This window comes from Scylla paramamosain, chromosome 21 (genome assembly GCF_035594125.1).
Source record: "Scylla paramamosain isolate STU-SP2022 chromosome 21, ASM3559412v1, whole genome shotgun sequence".
Lineage (NCBI taxonomy): Eukaryota > Metazoa > Arthropoda > Malacostraca > Decapoda > Portunidae > Scylla > Scylla paramamosain.
The window spans coordinates 3,604,758-3,626,306 of record NC_087171.1 but is presented as its reverse complement, the minus strand read 5'-3'; the positions used below and the strand labels follow the sequence as shown (position 1 = coordinate 3,626,306).

The following is a 21,549-nucleotide window of genomic DNA, read 5'->3' as shown; positions in this document are numbered from 1 at the left end:
TCTTAAAAAAGAAACACTCATCTTTTGTACTTTTTTTTTTTCTTAATGTGGAAGAAAATGCCCAGACGGAATTTTTTTTAAGAACATAATAAAAAAAAAAATTGCAATTGTCATATTTAAATATGGGTAAGGTCATGTTTGAAATGACTGAGTTAATTATGATTAACCTTGGTTTGTGTTGGCTACATATATTGGGTTATGTGATGCTGTTCTGATTTTTTAAATATTAATGAGAGTAATTTCCAGAAATATAATTTCAATACTCTCCTAACAAGTTAGTTAAGCATAAATGAATTACATAAAGTAAAAAGACTACTCAATGTGTTTGAGAACTACTTGATATTGTTAATAAAACCAATCTTAATACCTAATTTCAGTTTCTATGACTGAATTTTATTTTCAGACAAGGATATGTTCACATTACATGGTATCCATTGTTGTTGTTGAGGAGAAACTACTGTTCTTAGTGAGCTACGAAAGACCCGACCCTGTTGTAGCTACGAATGTCCCATGGTTCTTAGTTGCAAATAATTTTGCTTTCAAAAATTACCTCCTTGCGCTAAGATGTTTTTAGCCCACTAAGATAATTGTAGAAGTGTTCAGAAATGTGGCCCCAGGAGAAAGAGAGGAAGACCTAAGAGAGAGTTTATGCATGGGTGCAGTGAAAGAAAATGTACTTATGATGGGTATGATTGACGAAGACATGGAAGACTAAATGTGTTGGAGAATGATCAAGTGATGGCTGATTGCCTGGGTCCCCTCACAGGAGCACCAGAAAGAGGATGCCACACAACTTTGGTTATTTTCTGCTCTTCCTGCTGGGGGATTTTTTTATTATATCCTTTGTTTCTAAGATCTATACTTGTAACTTTGCTGCCCTGCCCCATTTTATTGAATCTTTTCAAGTCACAAATAAATATAATCAAAGCATGAATGAAGTATAATTTTTTTTCTTACAAACCATATTTTTAGCTTAAATATTGCTCAAATCAAATACAAGCACAACATGACAGTTGGTGAACTTTCTCAGAATAGGGCACATGAAAATTCTGCCTTTTCTTGAATTCTTATCTTCATACATACATACATACATCTTCTATGAATTTAACAGGCTAACATTTCCCACACAGTAAGTTAGCTGAGATAACATGCACATCCACACACACTCACTTGCACAATCACACTCACATGCCTGAGCATTCCTATACATGTATCAATAAACCAAATATGCTGCAAATCTTCATTAATAAAAAATATTTGTTGATGAAAATTGAATGGATATTAATATCTAAAACTGAGCATTAAAGAATATATAAATTTAACTACCTACTAACACACATCTATATATTGATAACTAAAAGAACAAGCCAATAATTGAATATCACTGATAACTTTGACCAATACTAATTGTAACTTATACAGTAGTCTGCAACACAATCTAAGTTACATTAGCACCACATGTTTTTTTTTTTTTTCAGAATGGTCCATATTGGGAAAGCCTGTGATGACTTGTGTCTTGTGGGATATATTACACTGGAGACAAAACCAGCACTGCAGCTCAAGTTTCCAGCACTGAGAAATCTTTATGTTCAGTAAGAGCCCTCAGTCTCCTCAGGACAAGCACTGCCATATCTTTGGGATCATGCTGCAAAATAAGGATCACATATAAATTGTAATGTTGGACAGTTCACTTTTCACTTTGTTTTGTCTGCAGAGAGAGGGTGAAAACAATTAAAATTAATATTAATTATTTAATAGGGTGACTGTACAAATGGAGTGAAGTATCAGGGTAGTGGAATGGATAAAAATGGAACACAGTAAGATATGGATGAAGAGTGAAGAGTGAAAAGTTGGTAAAAAAAAATGTATGTGAGTGAAACTGATGATCCTAATAGAAGACAACCATCTGAAAAGTGGAAGTATAAAATAAAGGAATACAGTATATATGTGAAAGAGGTGTTAATAAAACAAGAGAGTTGGGAGTGTTTGGATAGAAAGAGGCAGAGAGCTTTTGCACTAAAGAATTTTACCAAATGCACATCTGGTCAGAGACAATAAGTCAAAAACCTACTTGAATGGGAATGCACTGATGGGACAGTCAAGGCTGATGAAAAATTCACTCAGATTTGGTAATCATCTTGGCCTAATCAGTAAGGTGCAGACTTCACATTCCCATGAGTGTCATGTCAGTGAGGATCTCTTTTGGGAAATTTATCCAGTCTGCAGATTAATTCTTCAGTGTTTCTGTGCAGTACCCAAGAAGGCCATTACAAAGAATCAGAGAAACAGTCTTGACATTATGTAAACTTATTTAATGTTCTGCACTTTTTTTTTTATGTAGGAAGGACACTGGCCAAGGGCAACAAAATTCTAATAAAAAAAATGCCCACTGAAATGCCAGTCCCATAAAAGGGTCAAAGCAGTGGTCAAAAATTGATGAATAAGTGTCTTGAAACCTCCCTCTTGAAGGAATTCAAGTCATAGGAAGGTGGAAATACAGAAGCAGGCAGGGAGTTCCAGAGTTTACCAGAGAAAGGGATGAATGATTGAGAATACTGGTTAACTCTTGCATTAGAGAGGTGGACAGAATAGGGGTGAGAGAAAGAAGAAAGTCTTGTGCAGCGAGGCCGTGGAAGGAGGGGAGGCATGCAGTTAGCAAGATCAGAAGAGCAGTTAGCATGAAAATAGCGGTAGAAGACAGCTAGATATGCAACGTTGCGGCGGTGAGAGAGAGGCTGAAGACAGTCAGTTAGAGGAGAAGAGTTGATGAGACGAAAAGCTTTTGATTCCACTCTGTCTAGAAGAGCAGTATGAGTGGAACCTCCCCAGACATGTGAAGCATACTCCATACATGGACGGATAAGGCCCTTGTACAGAGTTAGCAGCTGGGGGGGGGTGAGAAAAACTGGCAGAGACATCTCAGAACACCTAACTTCATAGAAGCTGTTTTAGCTAGAGATGAGATGTGAAGTTTCCAGTTCAGATTATAAGTAAAGGACAGACCGAGGATGTTCAGTGTAGAAGAGGGGGACAGTTGAGTGTCATTGAAGAAGAGGGGATAGTTGTCTGGAAGATTGTGTCGAGTTGATAGATGGAGGAATTGAGTTTTTGAGGCATTGAACAATACCAAGTTTGCTCTGCCCCAATCAGAAATTTTAGAAAGATCAGAAGTCAGGCGTTCTGTGGCTTCCCTGCGTGACATGTTTACCTCCTGAAGAGTTGGACGTCTATGAAAAGACGTGGAAAAGTGCAGGGTGGTATCATCAGCGTAGGAGTGGATAGGACAAGAAGTTTGGTTTAGAAGATCATTAATGAATAATAAGAAGAGAGTGGGTGACAGGACAGAACCCTGAGGAACACCACTGTTAATAGATTTAGGAGAAGAACAGTGACCGTCTACCACAGCAGCAATAGAACGGTCAGAAAGGAAACTTGAGATGAAGTTACAGAGAGAAGGATAGAAACCGTAGGAGGGTAGTTTTGAAATCAAAGCTTTGTGCCAGACTCTATCAAAAGCTTTTGATATGTCCAAGGCAACAACAAAAGTTTCACCAAAATCTCTAAAAGAGGATGACCAAGACTCAGTAAGGAAAGCCAGAAGATCACCAGTAGAGTGGCCTTGACGGAACCCATACTGGCGATCAGATAGAAGGTTGTGAAGTGATAGATGTTTAAGAATCTTCCTGTTGAGGATAGATTCAAAAACTTTAGATAGGCAGGAAATTAAAGCAATAGGACAGTAGTTTGAGGGATTAGAATGGTCACCCTTTTTAGGAACAGGTTGAATGTAGGCAAACTTCCAGCAAGAAGGAAAGGTAGGTGTTGACAGACAGAGCTGAAAGAGTTTGACTAGGCAAGATGCAAGCACGGAGGCACAGTTTCGGAGAACAATAGGAGGGATCCCATCAGGTCCATAAGCCTTCCGAGGGTTTAGGCCAGCGAGGGCATGGAAAACATCATTGCGAAGAATTTTAATAGGTGGCATGAAGTAGTCAGAGGGTGGAGGAGAGGGAGCAACAAGCCCAGAATCGTCCAAGGTAGAGTTTTTAGCAAAGGTTTGAGCAAAGAGTTCAGCTTTAGAAATAGATGTGATAGCAGTGGTGCCATCTGGTTGAAATAGAGGAGGGAAAGAAGAAGAAGCAAAGTTATTGGAGATATTTTTGGCTAGATGCCAGAAATCACGAGGGGAGTTAGATCTTGAAAGGTTTTGACATTTTCTGTTAATGAAGGAGTTTTTGGCTAGTTGGAAAACAGACTTGGCATGGTTCTGGGCAGAAATATAAAGTGCATGAGATTCTGGTGATGGAAGGCTTAAGTACCTTTTGTGGATCACCTCTCTATCATGTATAGCACGAGAACAAGCTGTGTTAAACCAAGATTTAGAAGGTTTAGGATGAGAAAGAGTGAGGAATGTATGCCTCCATGCCAGACACTATCACCTTTGTTATGCGCTCAGCACACAAAGATGGGTCTCTGACACGGAAGCAGTTGTCATTCCAAGGAAAATCAGCAAAATACCTCCTCTGGTCCCCCCAACTAGCAGCGGCAAAACACCAGAGGCACCTTCGCTTAGGGGGATCCTGAGGAGGGATTGGAGTGATAGGACAAGATAAAGATATGAGATTGTGATCGGAGGAGCCCAATGGAGAAGAAAGGGTGACAGCATAAGCAGAAGGATTAGAGGTCAGGAAAAGGTCAAGAATGTTGGGCGTATCTCCAAGATGGTCAGGAATACGAGTAGGGTGTTGCACCAATTGCTCTAGGTCATGCAGGATAGCAAAGTTGTAGGCTAGTTCACCAGGATGGTCAGTGAAGGGAGAGGAAAGCCAAAGCTGGTGGTGAACATTGAAGTCTCCAAGAATGGAGATCTCTGCAAAAGGGAAGAGGGTCAGAATGTGCTCCACTTTGGAAGTTAAGTAGTCAAAGAATTTCTTATAGTCAGAGGAGTTAGGTGAGAGGTATACAGCACAGATAAATTTAGTATGAGAGTGACTCTGTAGTCGTAGCCAGATGGTGGAAAACTCAAAAGATTTAAGAGCGTGGGCACGAGAGCAGGTTAAGTCATTGCACACATAAACGCAGTATCCAGCTTTGGATTGAAAATGAGGATAGAGAAAGTAGGAGGGAACAGAAAAGGGGCTACTGTTAGTTGCCTCAGACACCTGAGTTTCAGTGAGGAAAAGAAGATGAGGTTTAGAAGAGGAGAGGTGGTGTTCTACAGATTGAAAATTAGATCTTAGACTGCAAATGTTGCAGAAGTTAATGAAGAAAAAGTTGAGGGGGGTGTCAAGACACTTAGGGTCGTCAACAGAAAGGCAGTCCGACCGAGGGACATTTATGGTCCCCTTCCCAGATGGGGACTCTGAGGCTGGTGTAGGAGTCGCCATGATGATTTTAAAATTTTTGAGTGAAGGGTGTGTGTGTTATTAGGTGCTTGTAGTTTTGTGTGGAGGAAGAGAGTTGTCTTTAGAGGGCAGGCTGTGACTGCCCCCTTGTGTTCTGAGACACAAAGGGAAACGTTCAGTGAGGTCACAGCTGGGTTTAATGATAAGTTCACAGCACCCCCTGAACAGTGCTTTAGACCTCACTGGGAGTAATTATCGTTTCGGCAGGTGTCTACTGCCTCCTCCGATAATTGTTTGTTAATTTCTAGTTACTGACAAGAGATAGCTACCTGAAAGATGTGGATCCCTGCAGAGGTCATGATGACAAGCTCAAAGCAGCCGTCACCTGTCACATCACAGTATGCTATGGAGAGCACAGGACATGGCAGCTTTATGGTGTGCACTACCCTCCATGCAGCAGATGATTCCTCCTTCTCTTCCTCTTCCTCCTCCTCTACTAACTTATACACCAGCACTACCTATGGAAAATGCCATTATATCATTCAGTCTAGAAATTGGTAATGGAAAGTGCTTCACTCTCACAATCCATCCACTTACATGTCCATATGTGCCAATGAGCACTTCATTCTTGCCATCATGATCAATATCACAGACAGTGCAGCACAGCACTACATCATGTGCACTTGACTCAGGTAAGAGACAGCTTTCACGGGAGCCTAAGAAGTCCCTGAAACACAAGACAAACTTCAAGTATTCTAAGCAGCACATGTGTATTATATCAAATGCCTTTTTATATATTTTACAGTCCCAGTTAGAAGAGGAATAGCATACTGTACTTATAAGCAAGACCACAACACCTACCAAACCATTACCCATACATACCTGTATATAAGGCAAGACTCCAATGCTGTACACACTGCTATGTGGACCACATCTTCCTCACAGTCCTGATGATCCTGCAATCTGAAAGCTGAAGTATCAAAAGTATCAATAGAACATGATCTTGTTGTGGTGAAGATGCCTGATCTGAGTAGCTAAACTGGACAGCTGCTACCATGATATATGCTGTTTCACTTATTCTGGTTTAATAATTATGAATTGCCTTAAACAAGGTAAAGTCTAATTGAATGCCTAAAAACAGAGCATAACCACAACACACTCAATACTCTGAAATACCAAGCAATCAAAGTTTAAATAAATCTAAGCTTCGGAAGAAAGGCGCTGTGACAGAGACCAAATCCATGCCACAACATGAAAGCCCAGCATGTTACAGATTGAGCAATTAGTGCATTCCTACCTGGAGCAGGATTATGTTGCTTCCACATCTGGATCATTAAAATTTTGACACCTATGGACACAAACATGGTAACACTACCAATAGCCAATGCTCTCACCCACTCCCTGGCCAATGTATTGCAGTCTGTTTTGAAAATTTTTACTTACTTAAAGGATACAAAATTATGTGTGCAAATAGACAAAAATTTTACTATCATTAATATTAAAGGCAAAGAATATGGAATATGAAAACAATGAATCCTACAAAATATGCCTTACCTTTGAGAAACTCAGGGATTGGCAGTGTATTATTCAGACAGAAAGTGTTGACCGATGCCACAGGGTAGTCCCATGACACTGACTGGCTGCTGGTGACTCGTGGCAGAGGATCCAGAGTGACGCCAAACACCTCTACTTTGCCACCCTCACCACCCACAGCTGATACTCGTCTGTAACAACAGCAAGCTTGGTAAGGAAAAGTCTGTCTACTGGATGTCCAAGTTATAACATACAAGTTATAAGAGTGACACTTGTCCCAATGGTACTCTCTCCCAAAATGTGAGCAGATTTGCCCTCCTATCTAGAATGCTATAAAAAACTATGGCCATCTCATATGGTCACTCAACAACTGAGGGCTGATATGGAAGAATCAGCTGACAGTTTGTCATCCAGTGTGCAGAGAATGAGATGGCATAAGCACTGGTGGGAAAGGAGCAGAAAATTTTTTTTTTCTTAACCATAAGGGTAGGTGACTGGAAAAAATTCTATATTCAGCATGCTAATGTCAAATTAATAGGTAGCTTTAAATTATTAGATTAGATCAATTAAAAGATAGGTATGATAAGTGGAAATAGGTATAAATGTTTCATCCAGAGACTGTCATGCACAGACCTACTAGCTTCTTGCGGCTTCCCTTATATTAATTAAAATGTAAAATCATGAGTGAACTTTTATGATACACAATACAGAGGATTACCACATGCCTCCTCTTTTTTTCCTCTTCCTCTACAGCTACCACCACCACCACCACTCCAATCTCCTTGCAGTGTAATACAAACTGCCCTTGAGTAATTTTCTTGAGTACCTCTTTTTGTCAGGAGAATATAAGATATCCATCCACAGTGTGATCTGAGTAAGGTTGCTGAACTCAGGGAAGGATGGTGAGTCTCCCTCCTCCTCCTGATAGGACACCTCATCTGAGTGGTACACATGGATGCGGTGGTCACTGCCACTCAGCAGCCACACTGTCTGGCAAAACACATCATCATCATCATCATCACCATTGTCACTGTTCATACATTATATATTTGGACAAAATAAATGTCACCCATATTCTTAGAAATGAAATAACTATCCTGATTTTTTTAACAGACTGATGAACTGCAATGGATGGGTACCACAAACCTAAATGGTTAAATTTATATAAAAAGAAAGAAAAAATATTAGAACAACAAAATCATCTGTGTAAATATAGAAAAACCAAAACAATATACAACTTAACACTGTAAAGAAGAAGAGATTGACTTCATGTGAAAAACTTATTACCTCCCATCCAGCCTTGGCATTGGTCTGTGTGTGGCAGAGGTAGTAAGGCACAAAGTCTAAGTTGAGAGTAAGGCAGTTCTGAGACACAACCTCCAAGGCACTGTCTGAGTTAAGGTCCCAGTCAGAATATATGTTAAAGAACTGACTCTGTTGACCCTTTCCATCTTCCTTCTGAAAAGACACACACACACACATCTCAACAATCAACACCAAGAGGGCACAAAAAAATTATATAAGAAAAAAGAGCAAAGAAATATGTGAGGAAATATAGTTCTCTTGACAGAACAATCAGCCAGTGGAATGCATTCATGAATGAAGTTGTGTGTGCAAGGAGCATTCATAGCTTTAAAAAAAAAAAAAAAAAATATGGCAAATTAACTTTAAAATACAGGATATTACAAGCTTGACTCAATCGTATAAAAATACAATCAGGCAAGAATAATTAGGTAACAACACACACACAATTTTCAGAAAGGCACGAGATATAACAAAAAGAATAAGGAGCATTTTGCTTTACCTTTATTATTGTGATTCCTATAATGAAATCTTCCTGAATGACGGATCTGTTCACAGCATCAATGGACACTATTTCTGCTCCAGCTGCAAAGAAAGAGCATTTAAATTCCAGTGACCAATAAGATTCTTACTTCTTCCACAACTTCAATTCTGCAATCAAAACAATGATCAGATTTTTAAGATAATCCTTTCACAACTTCTACCTCCATATTACACAAACACTGCTCACCGGGTATGTAAGTGAAAGGGACTTCTCTCATGCAGGGACGACCATTCTTGTACTCTAAACAATATATCTGTGAAAAAAGTTGATGAAATGTTAACTGCTTTCAAATAAACAACAACCTTCTATTATATATTCTTTTTATTAATGTGAGTTGATATCAGTATTGGTGATATAATAAATGTGGTGTAAATAGATTGTTTAAGGTTGGTTATGGCACAAATGGTTAGGCATATTTGGGAATCGGCAACAGTGGAAAAAGTGAAGAGGGAACCAGGTTAGCAGCAGGCAGCCAGTTGTTGTGAGATTCTGTGGTTGTCATGGCTGTGTCTGTTGGTGTTGGCTCCCTGCTGTTGTGGAGATTCACAGGCCTTGGTATCCAGGTTTGGTATAGTGTCAGTGTGTTTTGGTGTATCTGTCATATGAGTCTCAAGAGTGCCTGGTGATTCAATCTGTCCAGAAATGTCCGTAACATAAAGTAAAGAAGTGATTAAGGTAATTGGTCATTGTTCGTCTGAGGTAGACCTGGGGTATCTTGGCTGGAGGTAGTTTTTTTTTTTTTATGTAAGAGGGTCACTGGCCAAGGGAAGCAGAACTAGGGAAGAAAAAAGACACTTAGGCACTAGTCCCAAATGAGATGTCAAGAGAATCATAAAAAATTGAAGGAAAAAGTGTCTTGAAACCTCCCTCTTGAAAGAGTTCAAGTCATAGGAGGGAGGAAATACAGAAGCAGGCAGGGGATTCAGAGTTTATCAGAGAAAGGGTTGAATGATTGAGAATATTGGTTAACTCTTGCATTAGAGAGATGGACAGAACTGGAATGAGAGAAAGAAGGAAGTCTTGTGCAGCGAGGCCACAGAAGGAGGGGAGATATGCAGTTAGCAAGATCAGAAGATCATTTAGCATGAAAATAGCAGTAGAAGATAGCAAAAGATGCAACATTGTGGTGATGAGAAAGAGGCTGAAGACAGTCAGTTAGAGGAGAAGAGTTAATAAGATGAAAAGCTTTTGATTCCACCCAGTGTAAAATAGTGGTATGAGTGGAACTCCCCCCCCAAGGAAGTGAAGCATACTCCATCCATGGGCAGATAAAGCCCCTGTAAAGTTAACAGCTGGAGTGGTGAGAAAAACTGGAGATGAGTCAGAATCCCTAATTTCATAGAAGCTGTTTTAGCTAGAGATGAGATGTGAAATTTTCAATTTATAATAGGTGTGACTAAATTTGTTATTTTTCCTTCTTTCCTACATACACACTGTCTGACCAACTTTTTCTAAATGCTCATTATGATGCCAATCCAAGTATCTCAGTACTGAGTTATTATGGAGCTTTAAAAGATTAGACAAATTTATAGATGAGGATGATAGATAGAAATAGATAAGCATTTTTCATACAAGGACTGCCATGTGCAGACCTGATGGCTTCTTGCAGCTTATTTTCTTGTTTCTTTTCTTATGTTATCTCAATCCATTTCTACTCCTACTTTTATACTGGATCTATAGTCTCTCTCTCTCTCTCTCTCTACAAAAGGGAAGAGAAGGAGACAACATAACAAAAATATTCCACTAACTTAATAAGTAAGTTTAAGAAGCTACAAATTGTCTTAGAAATGCTTGCCTTTCTCTGGAGTGAGGCAACCAGTAGTTTTGTGTAACCTTGGGCATCTGTGAGGGGACTTAGGGTATAGATGTTGCCTTGGGATGGAAGGCTGAAAGCAACAAATATCATCAGTATCATGGATGTCAAGTATAATGTTTAAAAGAGTTGCTTCCACCCTAACTCATTAACCTTCCATGGATCACTGATGAAGAATTGTTTTCTTTATCTTCAAAGCTAATAAAGACATTTACATAGTGGGCAGTGAAAAATTTAAATAAACCAGAACATGGCATGAATGTTACTTCAGTGAATGCATAAGAAAATTCAAATTATGATTTCCACATGAAACAGAAGCAAACAATAATACCTCATTGTATCAAGAGTGAACCTGCAAACTTTACTGGAGAGTCTACTCTACCATCACACTGTTCACTATTCTGCTGTGGCAGCCTGTGACACAAGCAACCTAAAGAAGTGTCAGTCTATGCTCAATGCTAAGTATCACCATTAGTATTAGCAGAAATTGGTAATTCTTTACAGTAGGTCTGTCCACCATTCTTTCTCCCCATCCTCAAATCACTCAAATAAGCTTGGGGAGCTATGGGGAATTGTGGATTTTGGGAGGGGAAGAAATTTGATGAAATAAAGGCTTTCAAGAATTTTAGAATGTAAGAGGAAAAACAGCCACTTAGAAAAAAAAATCCAAGACATGGCACATTCTCAGAGCTATTACAGCAACATGAGATTTGTCCCACAAAAGATTTTTATACTTATGGTAAGGCCACAGTGTATCCTATGTGATATGTAAGTTTTGTTATTATACATGACATAGACTTATTATAAAGAAAAACCCAGAAATATTACCATCTGCACAACCATAATGCTCTTTCAGTGAAATTCTCATAATACAAATATGACAGGTGGCTCTCCTACATACCAGACCAGCCACCCACACCAGCACACACCAGCCTGCACCACAACACCCAGCCGAAAGTTATCCACAACAGAACAAGGAATTGTGACATGATAGGTGCGAGAGGTAGTCCCTCTCAGCTTGGTATGTCAGTATGTAAGCACTCAGTGAATCTTACCTGAAAAAATGAGCATCTATGAAGTTCAGGCCCTTTTTTGAGGTCCTCTTTTTAGCCCTTGTCTCCATATGTCTTCTGAAATAAATGAAAATAACTGTGTTTAGTTTCTGTTTGACTACATGTACAACATTGACCATTAAGAAGCAATGGGGAGGTCCTTACACATATGCTGAATTACTTGATGGAAAAAACAGGGATGGTAGGAGTGAATGGTTAACAAGTGTCAACGTGCAGGGAGTTGTGCTGGCCCTCCTGGGTGCCTTCCAGGCCCAATGCTGTCTTCAGGGAACAACCAGTTCGACATGAGAAGCAGAGACAAGCCCAAGTTGTGAACTGTTTACAAGAATCAGCTGATTGGCAATCCTCCTCCTCTTCTTCTTGCGGCCTCTACTTTAGTGTCATATTCCAATTTGTATGATTGACTTTTCCTTTTTCTCACTTCCTTCTTATTTCGTGTACATTTTCGCCTTTCATAAGTTTTATTTATACTCCTTTGGTGTATTTTACAGCTCCTGATGTGGTGATAAATTAATTTCTGCAGTTGAGATCAAGAAGATTCAATACCTATAGCTTTTATCAGTAGTGCTGATTATGGATAGTATTAAAATAAAATTAGCGTTTTCATATGAAGGTTAAATTATGTTAGGTTTACATTAATTTAGTGAATTGATTTCACTGCTGATTCCTTCGTTGTGTAGAATTGTAGATCACGATAAGTAAACACTCATGATCTGAAAATTAATAGATTATTTCCACACCCTAATCCTTCTGTGCTGTCACAATGTTTTTTTTTTTCTGTTTCTTTCTTTTTTCTTTTCTTTCTTTCTTTCTTTTTTTTTTTTTTTTTTTTTTTTTCACAATATATATGTAGTAGGTTTGAAGCAAGGAATGTACTTGTGTCAGCTGTTCCCTGCACCGTTGTCAAGACTGATGTGCCAAAATAGAACCCAGTTGTCTGTTGTGTTTACATCAATACACGTGTTTTATCTCCTCTTCAGAGACAGTGCCCGCCCTTCCTGACGCAGCAGATTAGTTGTTATCTCCTCTCCAGAGACAGTGCCAGCCCTTACTGACACAGCAGGTTAGTTGTGTTCAGTTAAGACTAAGCGTGTAAGAGGAAATAAACGATAATATGATGTAATGAAGGTTGACTGGCAGCTGGCACTGGGACAGGTTGAGTGGCACACATCTGACTGCCGCACACGTGTCACACAGCTGCTCCAGGCTCACTTATCCTTTTCTCCAGCTAACAAATTGCAACTTTATACAGCTTAGTGTATACATTAAGCCACTTTAAGCCAGGTGAAATATGTTAGTTATTGTACAGTATATATTTAAAAGGCAATTTTTACCGGTCTCAGCGGCTAGATTCTTTTAATTCTATTTTGAACCCTATATTCATATATTTTGCACTTATTATGATAACACCAGTGATTTTTATTCTCTATTTTGCCGATTTCTTAATATATACTTACTGTGCCACACCATAATGATTGGAGGAGGCACAGTGTTTAATCTTCACTGGATTCGTGTAGGGTGATGGAGAGAAACAACTGTAAATGATTTTCTAACTGTTCCTGTATTTTATTAGAATGAGTTGCCAGCGAGGAAATGCTTCCCGCACCCGCAAGCAGAAGCATAGTAACACTACGGCCTTCAAGAACAACCTCCACGATAGCAGCAAGCGAACTCGTGCAATGAACAACATGGAGATTACCGAGGTAACTATGAGCTTTTTGGAAACTAAGTAAACAAAAAAGTGAGCCATTTAGTTGAAGATCAGACATATATATTGCCAACTGTCTCCAACTCTGACACTCTTCTTAGTATGCACTCAACCTTTGATCATTATTGGCTACCATTTTAAGACTTACATTTTTGCCTTATATACTTGACAGGTGTGCAAGAGGTGTCAAGAAGTGATTGCATGGAAAGTGAAATATAAGAAATACAAGCCTCTATCACAACCCAAAACCTGCACAAAATGTTGCCAGAAGAACATTAAGGTAATAGACTATTCATATTTTATCACTGTTGGGAGAAGCATATGGAGGACCCCATTTTCCTTCATCCTGCCTCATGAACTGTAGTATTTTGCTGATCAAATTTTGAGTTGTATGTGTTGGAATTATGGCAGGAGAGTAACACCAAGGGAAATATATTATGTAATGATAGAAAAGATAAAGTGTGGTAATTTTTTTTTATGGACATATGTTAAGAATGAATGAAAATGAGTTTGTTCACAGAGTATACAAGAGTTCAGTTGAATAACAAACTGTGAGAGAAAGGTTACCAGTAAAATCGATATAGAGAAAGTGGACTTCAAATCTACCTTTATCAAACTTAGTAGAGGAGAGTGAATTAAATGGAGAGATTATTACATTCAAAGTGATTAGCATAGTTGGTGTGTGTCTGTATCTTGTCATATCTTGAACATATATCTTGAACATGTATCTTGAACATATTTTTTTCATTATTATACCAAAGTTGTACCAATGTGTTCAAATTTCAGTAATGGAAGCTTCATAGAGTGGCTATTTTTGATGGAATGAAGCATGTAAACCCATTAAATGATAAAACAGTATTTAATGTACAGGATAAAAAACCCATGTTTTTGTCTCAACAGGATGCCTATCACACTGTCTGCATTTCTTGTGCTAAGGAGTTACAAGTCTGCTGCAAGTGTGGGAAGAAGGAAGAAATTATTGCTCATAAACCTCCATCAAAAACAGTGAGACTTGTCTTTATGTTCTGTATATACTAGGAAGTATTGTCATAGTCCTGATAGTGGTGCTGTTCCTGAACCTCACCATATGGAGTAGGGTGGCCAGTTCCTTTCTCTGCTGCCTTAATATTTCCAGTCATAGGTGACCAGTACCTATTTTATACATGAATATGAAACAGTAATAGATCTCTGCATCTCAGTGAGGCTGTTTGGCATAACTACATTACATTAACTAAAGTATTAGATTAAACTAGAATGTATGAGAGAAGAGAAAGGAGTAATCTATGGATGCTGTTGTTTGTATGGGAAGATTTATATGTTAGTTGGTGTGGTAATATGTTGTGTAAAGTTACAATGTGTAGGTATTAGGCACAGTGTAGCTGGAAAGTTTGTGCTACTATTAACAAGTATACTGTTGTTTAACTACATGGTTTTACATTTTTCACTTAATATATTCTTTATTTTACCTCTTTTTCTTTCTGTTCCTCCCTTTTTCTGTGTCTGTTTATCTGTCTGTGTTTTTTAGTCTGTCTCTCTGTCTCTATTAAGCAGTCAGTGATTCTATGGAGACTGTATGATACGTAGTGTTATTTTGACATTTTATATTGAGGAAATAAATTATAATGGATCTTCTTTACAGGAACACCTCCAAACCATGGCAGAACTGGAGGCAGAAGTGAAGTGTCTCTCGGAGCGCAAAAGACGGGCATATTATAGGTGCAGTATTATAGGTTTTTCTCTCAAATGTTGATAATTACTGACATTACAAATATTGCAACCTGTTTTTCCTAATTTCTTACTTGTTAAAATTTCTTCATCCACTTAAATTGTTCAAGTTTCTTCATTCATCACAGATACTTGGAGAAATATTCATAGTTTTAGTTACTTCATTCATTGTAGGTACAGAGGATGTTCAAGTTACAAGGAAGATATGTTCCAGAAGGCTGCTTGTAACTCATTTTACTCACAACTCTTCATCGTAATTTTTGGACACCATTAAAGAATTATCAAACGTTCCACAAACAATGTAATGCCACAGCATAACTTGTCTTACTGCTGCCACAGGTTACAAGGGACTGGGTCCATACTCATCATAAAGATATGAAATATGTCATATCTAAGACCATTATGTGTCATAACTTTGAATGTCTGTCATAAGTTGTTTGTCATAAGTCTATTGTAAGTGTCTCACTATATATAGTGCTTACTTATTTTAAAATACTAAGAAATTAAGTAAAAATGGTTGTTTATAGAAATTTTCTGTGTTTGTATATGTCTGGGGAAGAAGTACAGTGGATGAAATAGTGATCGATTTCTTGAAATATTACATTAAATGTGATCCTGTTGAACCATCTCTGTGTAAGCAACCACTTGAGTTATTTTACAATGGTGAGAAATAAAATGCAAGAGATTGTTTATATGTTGCTTGGTTAAGGCGTCTTCTATTTACAACAATGATCAGTTCTAGATCATTGATCAGGATCTGGATTTTTAAAATAGGATATTTTTTTTTTCAGAATGTAAGACTATTTTTTAGTAATACTCAACTCCACTGTGACTCGCTAGAACTGAGGCACAGGATGTGCACATGAGAAACTGAAACTACACATGTGAATAATATCTGGAGATTTGTTGAGTAATAAAAACTTAAAGAAAAAAATCACTTATTCTTTTATAACACTGACAAGACTATACTTCCTACATGACTTACTGCAGGTTGGAATTTTCCACTCCCTCAGTCCTCTCCACACCTGGATGCACCTGCTCTCTCTAGGCTAACTGGAGAGAGGCACAGTCCCTCTTTCTTTTTTTATTGTATAAGGAGTATTTATATATACTTATAATTTGATCTGATGAGTTCTGCCTCACTAGAACATTCACAGTGTTCCTCTTGAATAGGTTATTGGTGTGAGGATATTGTTGTAGCACGTAGTGCCAAATTTGAACTTACAGTTGGCAAAGGGAATGGCACCAAACACAAAATCATTTTACGAGTAGATTGCTTGTATCTCTTAATGCTTGTAACTTGTTACCTTGTAACTTGGACATCAACTGTACTTGGAGATAGTGTAGGTATTCAAGATTCCCCATTCAAATAGAAGCTTCCATAGCTGAATTTCTTTATTTATTACAGGTACTTGGAGAAGCTGGAGGGTAAGACCAAGCGTCGGAAGAAGCCTATCAAGAGTTCTGAGGTGGAGAGTGTCACCAGTGAACACGAGAATGAGGAGGATGAAGTTGCTGTCTCCATGGATGAGTACTTCAAGAATGCTCGGCAAAAATTGGAAGAACTCATGAAGGAAATGGAAGATGATGAATTTTATGAAGATTTACAGGACCTGGATTTGAATAGTGAGGATGAGTCACATGATGAGGAAGAAGGCAGTGATGAGAGGGAAGACAGCTGAAAGTGACCAGCAGGAAGGTTAAAGAAGACCTTGATATAATGTGTTGAGGAAGACATGAGAAGAATATGCATCAAATAATAGATTGTTTATATGTTGCTTGGTTAAGGCGTCTTCTATTTACAACAATGATCAGTTCTAGAACATTGATCAGGATCTGAATCTGACCTGGATTTGCTTGAGGTAAAAAGAACACTCATGGCCATCACTGATCAAAACAGTAACAACACAAGCATGTTGCTGCCCAGCTGTCACAAGCAGCAGACTGTTGATGCTCACCACTGTGCTTTAAGGAAGTGTCAACAAGGACTACAGCCTACTGTACATTTCCTGAGGAAGTTGGGCTGAGAAGGCCACCAATGAGTCCCAGCCACATGCCTACCAAGGTAGCAGGAGACTGGGTTCCATGCTTAGCCATGAACATTGGATAATAAAGTTAAAAGCTCTCTTCACACACAACACGTGGGGAAGTACAGGATGATAAAATGAGAAAATATTTGGATGTAAGGTGAGGCTAGCCTGGGCTGTGTGTTGACACTATTGACACCATTTCTGAGGCGCTTCCAAAGTAGAGATGAATAATTTTCAACTGAACAAGTATTATCTTCCTTTGCTTCACCATGTAGTTGTTGGGAGAGATGGTAATAGCCACATAATTATAATCAGAAGCCATTAAACCAAGGCTTGGTGTGGCTTGTAATATCTCCCTTTTTTCTGGCATCTGTCACCATACCTGGTGTGGGCACATTCTGTACCAACACCAGCATTCTGCAACAATTCATTACCATTCACTTTGTTCCTTAGACATATCAGCCATTTTCTTGCTGTGTATTCCTCTAAATAAGTCCCCAGTAGAGGCTGCTCAGCTGCTAATAGGGCTGCCACCAGCAGCTTCAGCAAATGTCATCTGCTATAACCCACCTCTGGACCCAGGTCATGACCTGGAACACTCAGATCATAAATCCAGATCAAAATGTAAACAGAACACAGTCCTCATGGTCAGCTCATTGATCTGAAATGGATCAGGGTAAATAGAAGATGCCTTTAAGTGCTTCACCTCTGATGTAATGTGACCTGTCTAAAGTGATGGCCAGGGTGACGTGAGGGTGTGGGTACAGTGCTGACACTTTTCGCAAAACAGGAGCTTAAATACCCCACCAAGTGGATTGCTCCCCCAGAGGGCATGTGATGAGTGAATCATGTCAGGTTGAGGTCACCAGGGCCTTGCCATTTGCAATGAGCTCAACACTTATTACTATTTTTTTCTGTTGAGTAAATGATATAATTATGAGACGTCTAGAGCACAAGGGATGAACTTGCCACATATGCTAAAATTGAGTTCTCACCACAAGCACAAAGGGTGAACAGTTGACTAACAGATCTCCATCTTATAGTACAGGAAAAGGGACCATAAAATCCTCCAACTGAGGGTTGAATGTGGTGTACTTGTTCTTTTCACACCCCTGGTGGGGTGGAGAGCAAAAGAAGCAACTGGATAGCCTATGAGTGCTGGAGCTGGGAGGCACACCTCTCTCTCAGCCAATCAGCATAGGGTTTATGGCGTGCTTTAAACCCGCATCAGCAAAAACATGCACATTCTCTCTTCTCTCTCTCTCTCTTCTCTCTCTCTCTTCTCTCTCTCTCCTCTCTCTCTCTCCTCTCTCTCTCTCCTCTCTCTCTCCTCTCTCTCTCTCCTCTCTCTCTCTCTTCTCTCTCTCTCTCTCCTCTCTCTCTCTCTTCTCTCTCCTCTCTCTCTCCTCTCTCTCTCTTCTCTCTCTCTCTCTCTTCTCTCTCTCTTCTCTCCTCTCTCTCTCTCTCTCTCTCTCTCTCTCTCTCTTCTCTCTCTCTCTCTCTCTCTCTCTCTCTCTCTCTCTCTCTCTCTCTCTCTCTCTCTCTCTCTCTCTCTCTCTCTGTCTCTCTGTCTCTCTCTCTCTCTCTCTCTCTCTCTCTCTCTCTCTCTCTCTCTCTCTCTCTCTCTCTCTCTCTCTCTCTCTCTCTCTCTCTCTCTCTCTCTCTCTCTCTCTCTCTCTCTCTCTCTCTCTCTCTCTCTCTCTCTCCAATGACTGACATTGAGCTCCAGCAGTTAGGAAGGTGATGGTGGAGCACATAAGGTTATGTGGAAGCATCAGAGGTGTGAAGGAAAGTGGCATAAGAAAGTTATGAAGCTGAAATGGAACAACAGTGAGGCTTACATATGTCAGGACATTGTCCAAGTACAAGGCAGAGACTGGCCTCCCATGTAAGTGTTTTGATGGAATGGGCAGGACATCATAGTTATTCTTGCTGTTTTTGGGGTACTAGCAGATTACAATAATCAGAATGCTCATTTAGCTAGCTGTGTCACTAGGCACGATGGCAACAGGAGTTGTGTTCGCAGCTGTCATAGCCGTAGCTTGTGCAGTGAGGATTATACACTGAAGGATGTAAATGACACTAAGCAGGTGTGTTGTGTTGCCTTCCTTAACATGCACAGTGCTACTGAGGGAGAGTTCACACTGCAATATATAAGATCTGCTGTACAAGTGGTTCTGTGGCTGCTGACAAACAAGAGCACAAGGTGCCTCATAGCAAGTTGTCATTTGCTAAACAGGGCTTGGTTAAAGAGCACATTTCAAGCCTTATAGTCCATTGACTCTGACCCTTTGGTGTGGCATGGGGAAGGTCCCAATATTTACAGATCTACTGATGATCAGTGCAGGGTGGTCTGTCTCACTGTTGGTCAGTACGTTATCTATTTTTGGAATATACATATATATTCATAATATGACTGTATGGTGTTATGAATGACTTGGGATTTGAGGAAAAGACAATGACTCTGTAAACTTTCCGTTTCACTTGGCAAAATGGCTCATGCGATGTTGCCGACTGAGGGACCTTGACCACAGGTGGCCTTGAAACTGGTAGGGGTGGCAGGATGCACCATTGACCTCTCTGAGTAGAGTGATGGAGTGATGTGGCAGCAATGTGGTCTCCTGGGGAATCCCCAAGCCACACCCAAACACTTAAGTTAAAATCGAAGGACTATAGTACAGTAAGCAGTCATTACAAGCATGCGAAAAGTCCTCACAGGAAGTACCTGCCCCCAGGTCTCAACAATGACAGGTGACATGGATTATGATATCCTTGAGTGCTTGAGTATTAAAGTTGAAATATTAATAAAAACTTATCAATATCATACCATTTCTTTCACATAAATATGTTCAGAACACCTTGCAGAACATCTTTGTGTATGATATGTTAGGCTACAGCCACTCATAATACAAATATCACATAATCTAATCTTTAAATGCAATTATCTCAAAACTTTATTTTGGTGAGTTGTGCCCTTGTGGTCTAAACACCTCATTATATCCTATTTATATGCCTTTAGATTACTGTATAAATATAATTATTAAACAACATAAACCAGGTGTGACTCAATAAAAGTTCACATGTCAGGTCGAGGTCACCTCACCAAATTACCAATGCCTCAGTCAGACTGGGTTGTTATGAGTGTTGTCATTCACGAAGAGTTTAACATATTGCCTTCATTAAATGAATAGCATATTTCCTACTTATGCTCTTTCAAATTACCTTCTAAATATAGTTATACACCACATAGTTGCTCACCTGAAAACTCCTATAAAAGTTAATGAGAATAACATTTTCATGGCAACACTAAAATATTTATGCTACACTTTTTATCAGCATATAGATATCTATGTTTAATGATTTTACTTTTGAAAGGATATTATGATATTTACATCAATGTTATATTTATTATTGATCTTATTTGTAGTGATTTTTACATAATATCACAGAAGTTATCTAGCATAGTTTTAGGAAAAGTGACATAGTTGTACTCACACCCTGAAGGCATCCTAGCTGCTTTCACACATGTACTCTTTTATCTTGTCCTTCCATCTTCCTAGTGGCCTTTTTCTCCTATTAGGAATTTCAGTTTCAAATTGCCATTCTTTACAAACTCTTCAGCTTCTCAATATTCTCATACCATATCAAGAAACTGTGACTACAAAAAAATAGGAGACACTTGTAAGGGAAAATAAGAACATTAAACTAAATGGTGATAACAAACATTTGGTTAAGTTAGATTGGAATACTGTATACATATGATTTCCATGCAATTTTTTTCCTGGAAATGTCAGCTTTTGAGATCAAGACACAATTTCCGATAGGAGCATAACACGACCATCATCTAAAAGCTTTTGGTATCTCATCTCAGCAACTTTTAACTGACTCTGTTGTGAGTTATTGGAACCTTCAGTGGGATCTTTAGGATTCTAGTTCAGTAAGAACTTGCATCATCAGTGGTGAAAACCATTTTATGGGAATCCAAATTATCATGTCTGGTTTTTGAGAATGATTCTTATGATGTATTAAATATTTCAAGATGCAGTTGTTGTTTTAAATGCTTCATGACCTGCTTACACAAACAATCACTGTGTTATGATTTGATCCAGGATTAAACTGAATTGTAATAAACAAATAAAAACAAAATCTAACCACAAATTAGGAGAGAAATTTTAAATAAAACATATTTATTCTCATATGTAATACTGTCTTCCCTTCCACCAGTATGATGCAGGGTGACTCACTATAGTGACTGTTGTACAAATATCCCAAAGTTAATCATGAGACCTGCAATGTTTATACGTTATTATTTATTTATTTATTTATTTATTTTTTTTATATCAAAGAGGGCCACTGCCCAAGGCCAACAAAAAAAGAGAGAAAAAAAAAAGCCCAAATTAAATGCAAGTTCTCAGAACAATGCCAAATAGAATATTCAAATAGCAGAGGAAAAGTGTTTTGAAACTTCCTTCTTGA

The 21,549-nt window shown here is 38.8% G+C and overlaps 2 protein-coding genes across 7 annotated transcripts; one reads left to right on the top strand and one right to left on the bottom strand.

The window, feature by feature from the left end:
• Window positions 1-360: 360 nt before the first annotated feature.
• LOC135110873 (KICSTOR complex protein kaptin-like) lies at window positions 361-11,984 on the bottom strand. Of its 4 annotated transcripts, none has more exons than XM_064023491.1 (12): window positions 11,755-11,984; window positions 11,593-11,667; window positions 10,520-10,610; window positions 8,911-8,977; window positions 8,683-8,765; window positions 8,166-8,336; window positions 7,705-7,868; window positions 6,900-7,069; window positions 6,228-6,315; window positions 5,943-6,072; window positions 5,675-5,863; window positions 361-1,645 (listed from the first exon to the last, which is right to left on the bottom strand). In XM_064023491.1, exons 2-12 carry the CDS (start codon window positions 11,658-11,660, stop codon window positions 1,559-1,561), a joined length of 1,308 nt encoding a protein of 435 aa, XP_063879561.1. In that variant the 5' UTR covers window positions 11,661-11,667; window positions 11,755-11,984; the 3' UTR covers window positions 361-1,558. The 4 variants fall into 4 exon arrangements, with proteins under 4 accessions (XP_063879561.1, XP_063879562.1, XP_063879563.1 ...); XM_064023492.1 differs by having other exon boundaries at window positions 11,771-11,951; XM_064023493.1 differs by having other exon boundaries at window positions 11,593-11,664; window positions 11,755-11,894.
• Window positions 11,985-12,532: 548 nt separating this feature from the next.
• LOC135110874 (uncharacterized protein C9orf85 homolog) lies at window positions 12,533-21,117 on the top strand. 3 transcript variants are annotated; one of them, XM_064023495.1, is made up of 6 exons: window positions 12,533-12,673; window positions 13,184-13,313; window positions 13,491-13,598; window positions 14,219-14,323; window positions 14,958-15,034; window positions 16,452-21,117. In XM_064023495.1, the coding sequence occupies exons 2-6, from the start codon at window positions 13,185-13,187 to the stop codon at window positions 16,723-16,725; spliced, it is 693 nt and encodes a 230-aa protein (XP_063879565.1). In that variant the 5' UTR covers window positions 12,533-12,673; window position 13,184; the 3' UTR covers window positions 16,726-21,117. The 3 variants fall into 3 exon arrangements, with proteins under 3 accessions (XP_063879565.1, XP_063879567.1, XP_063879566.1); XM_064023496.1 differs by lacking the exon at window positions 12,533-12,673 and adding an exon at window positions 12,756-12,894 and having other exon boundaries at window positions 16,452-16,870; XM_064023497.1 differs by lacking the exon at window positions 13,491-13,598 and having other exon boundaries at window positions 16,452-16,870.
• Window positions 21,118-21,549: the final 432 nt, after the last annotated feature.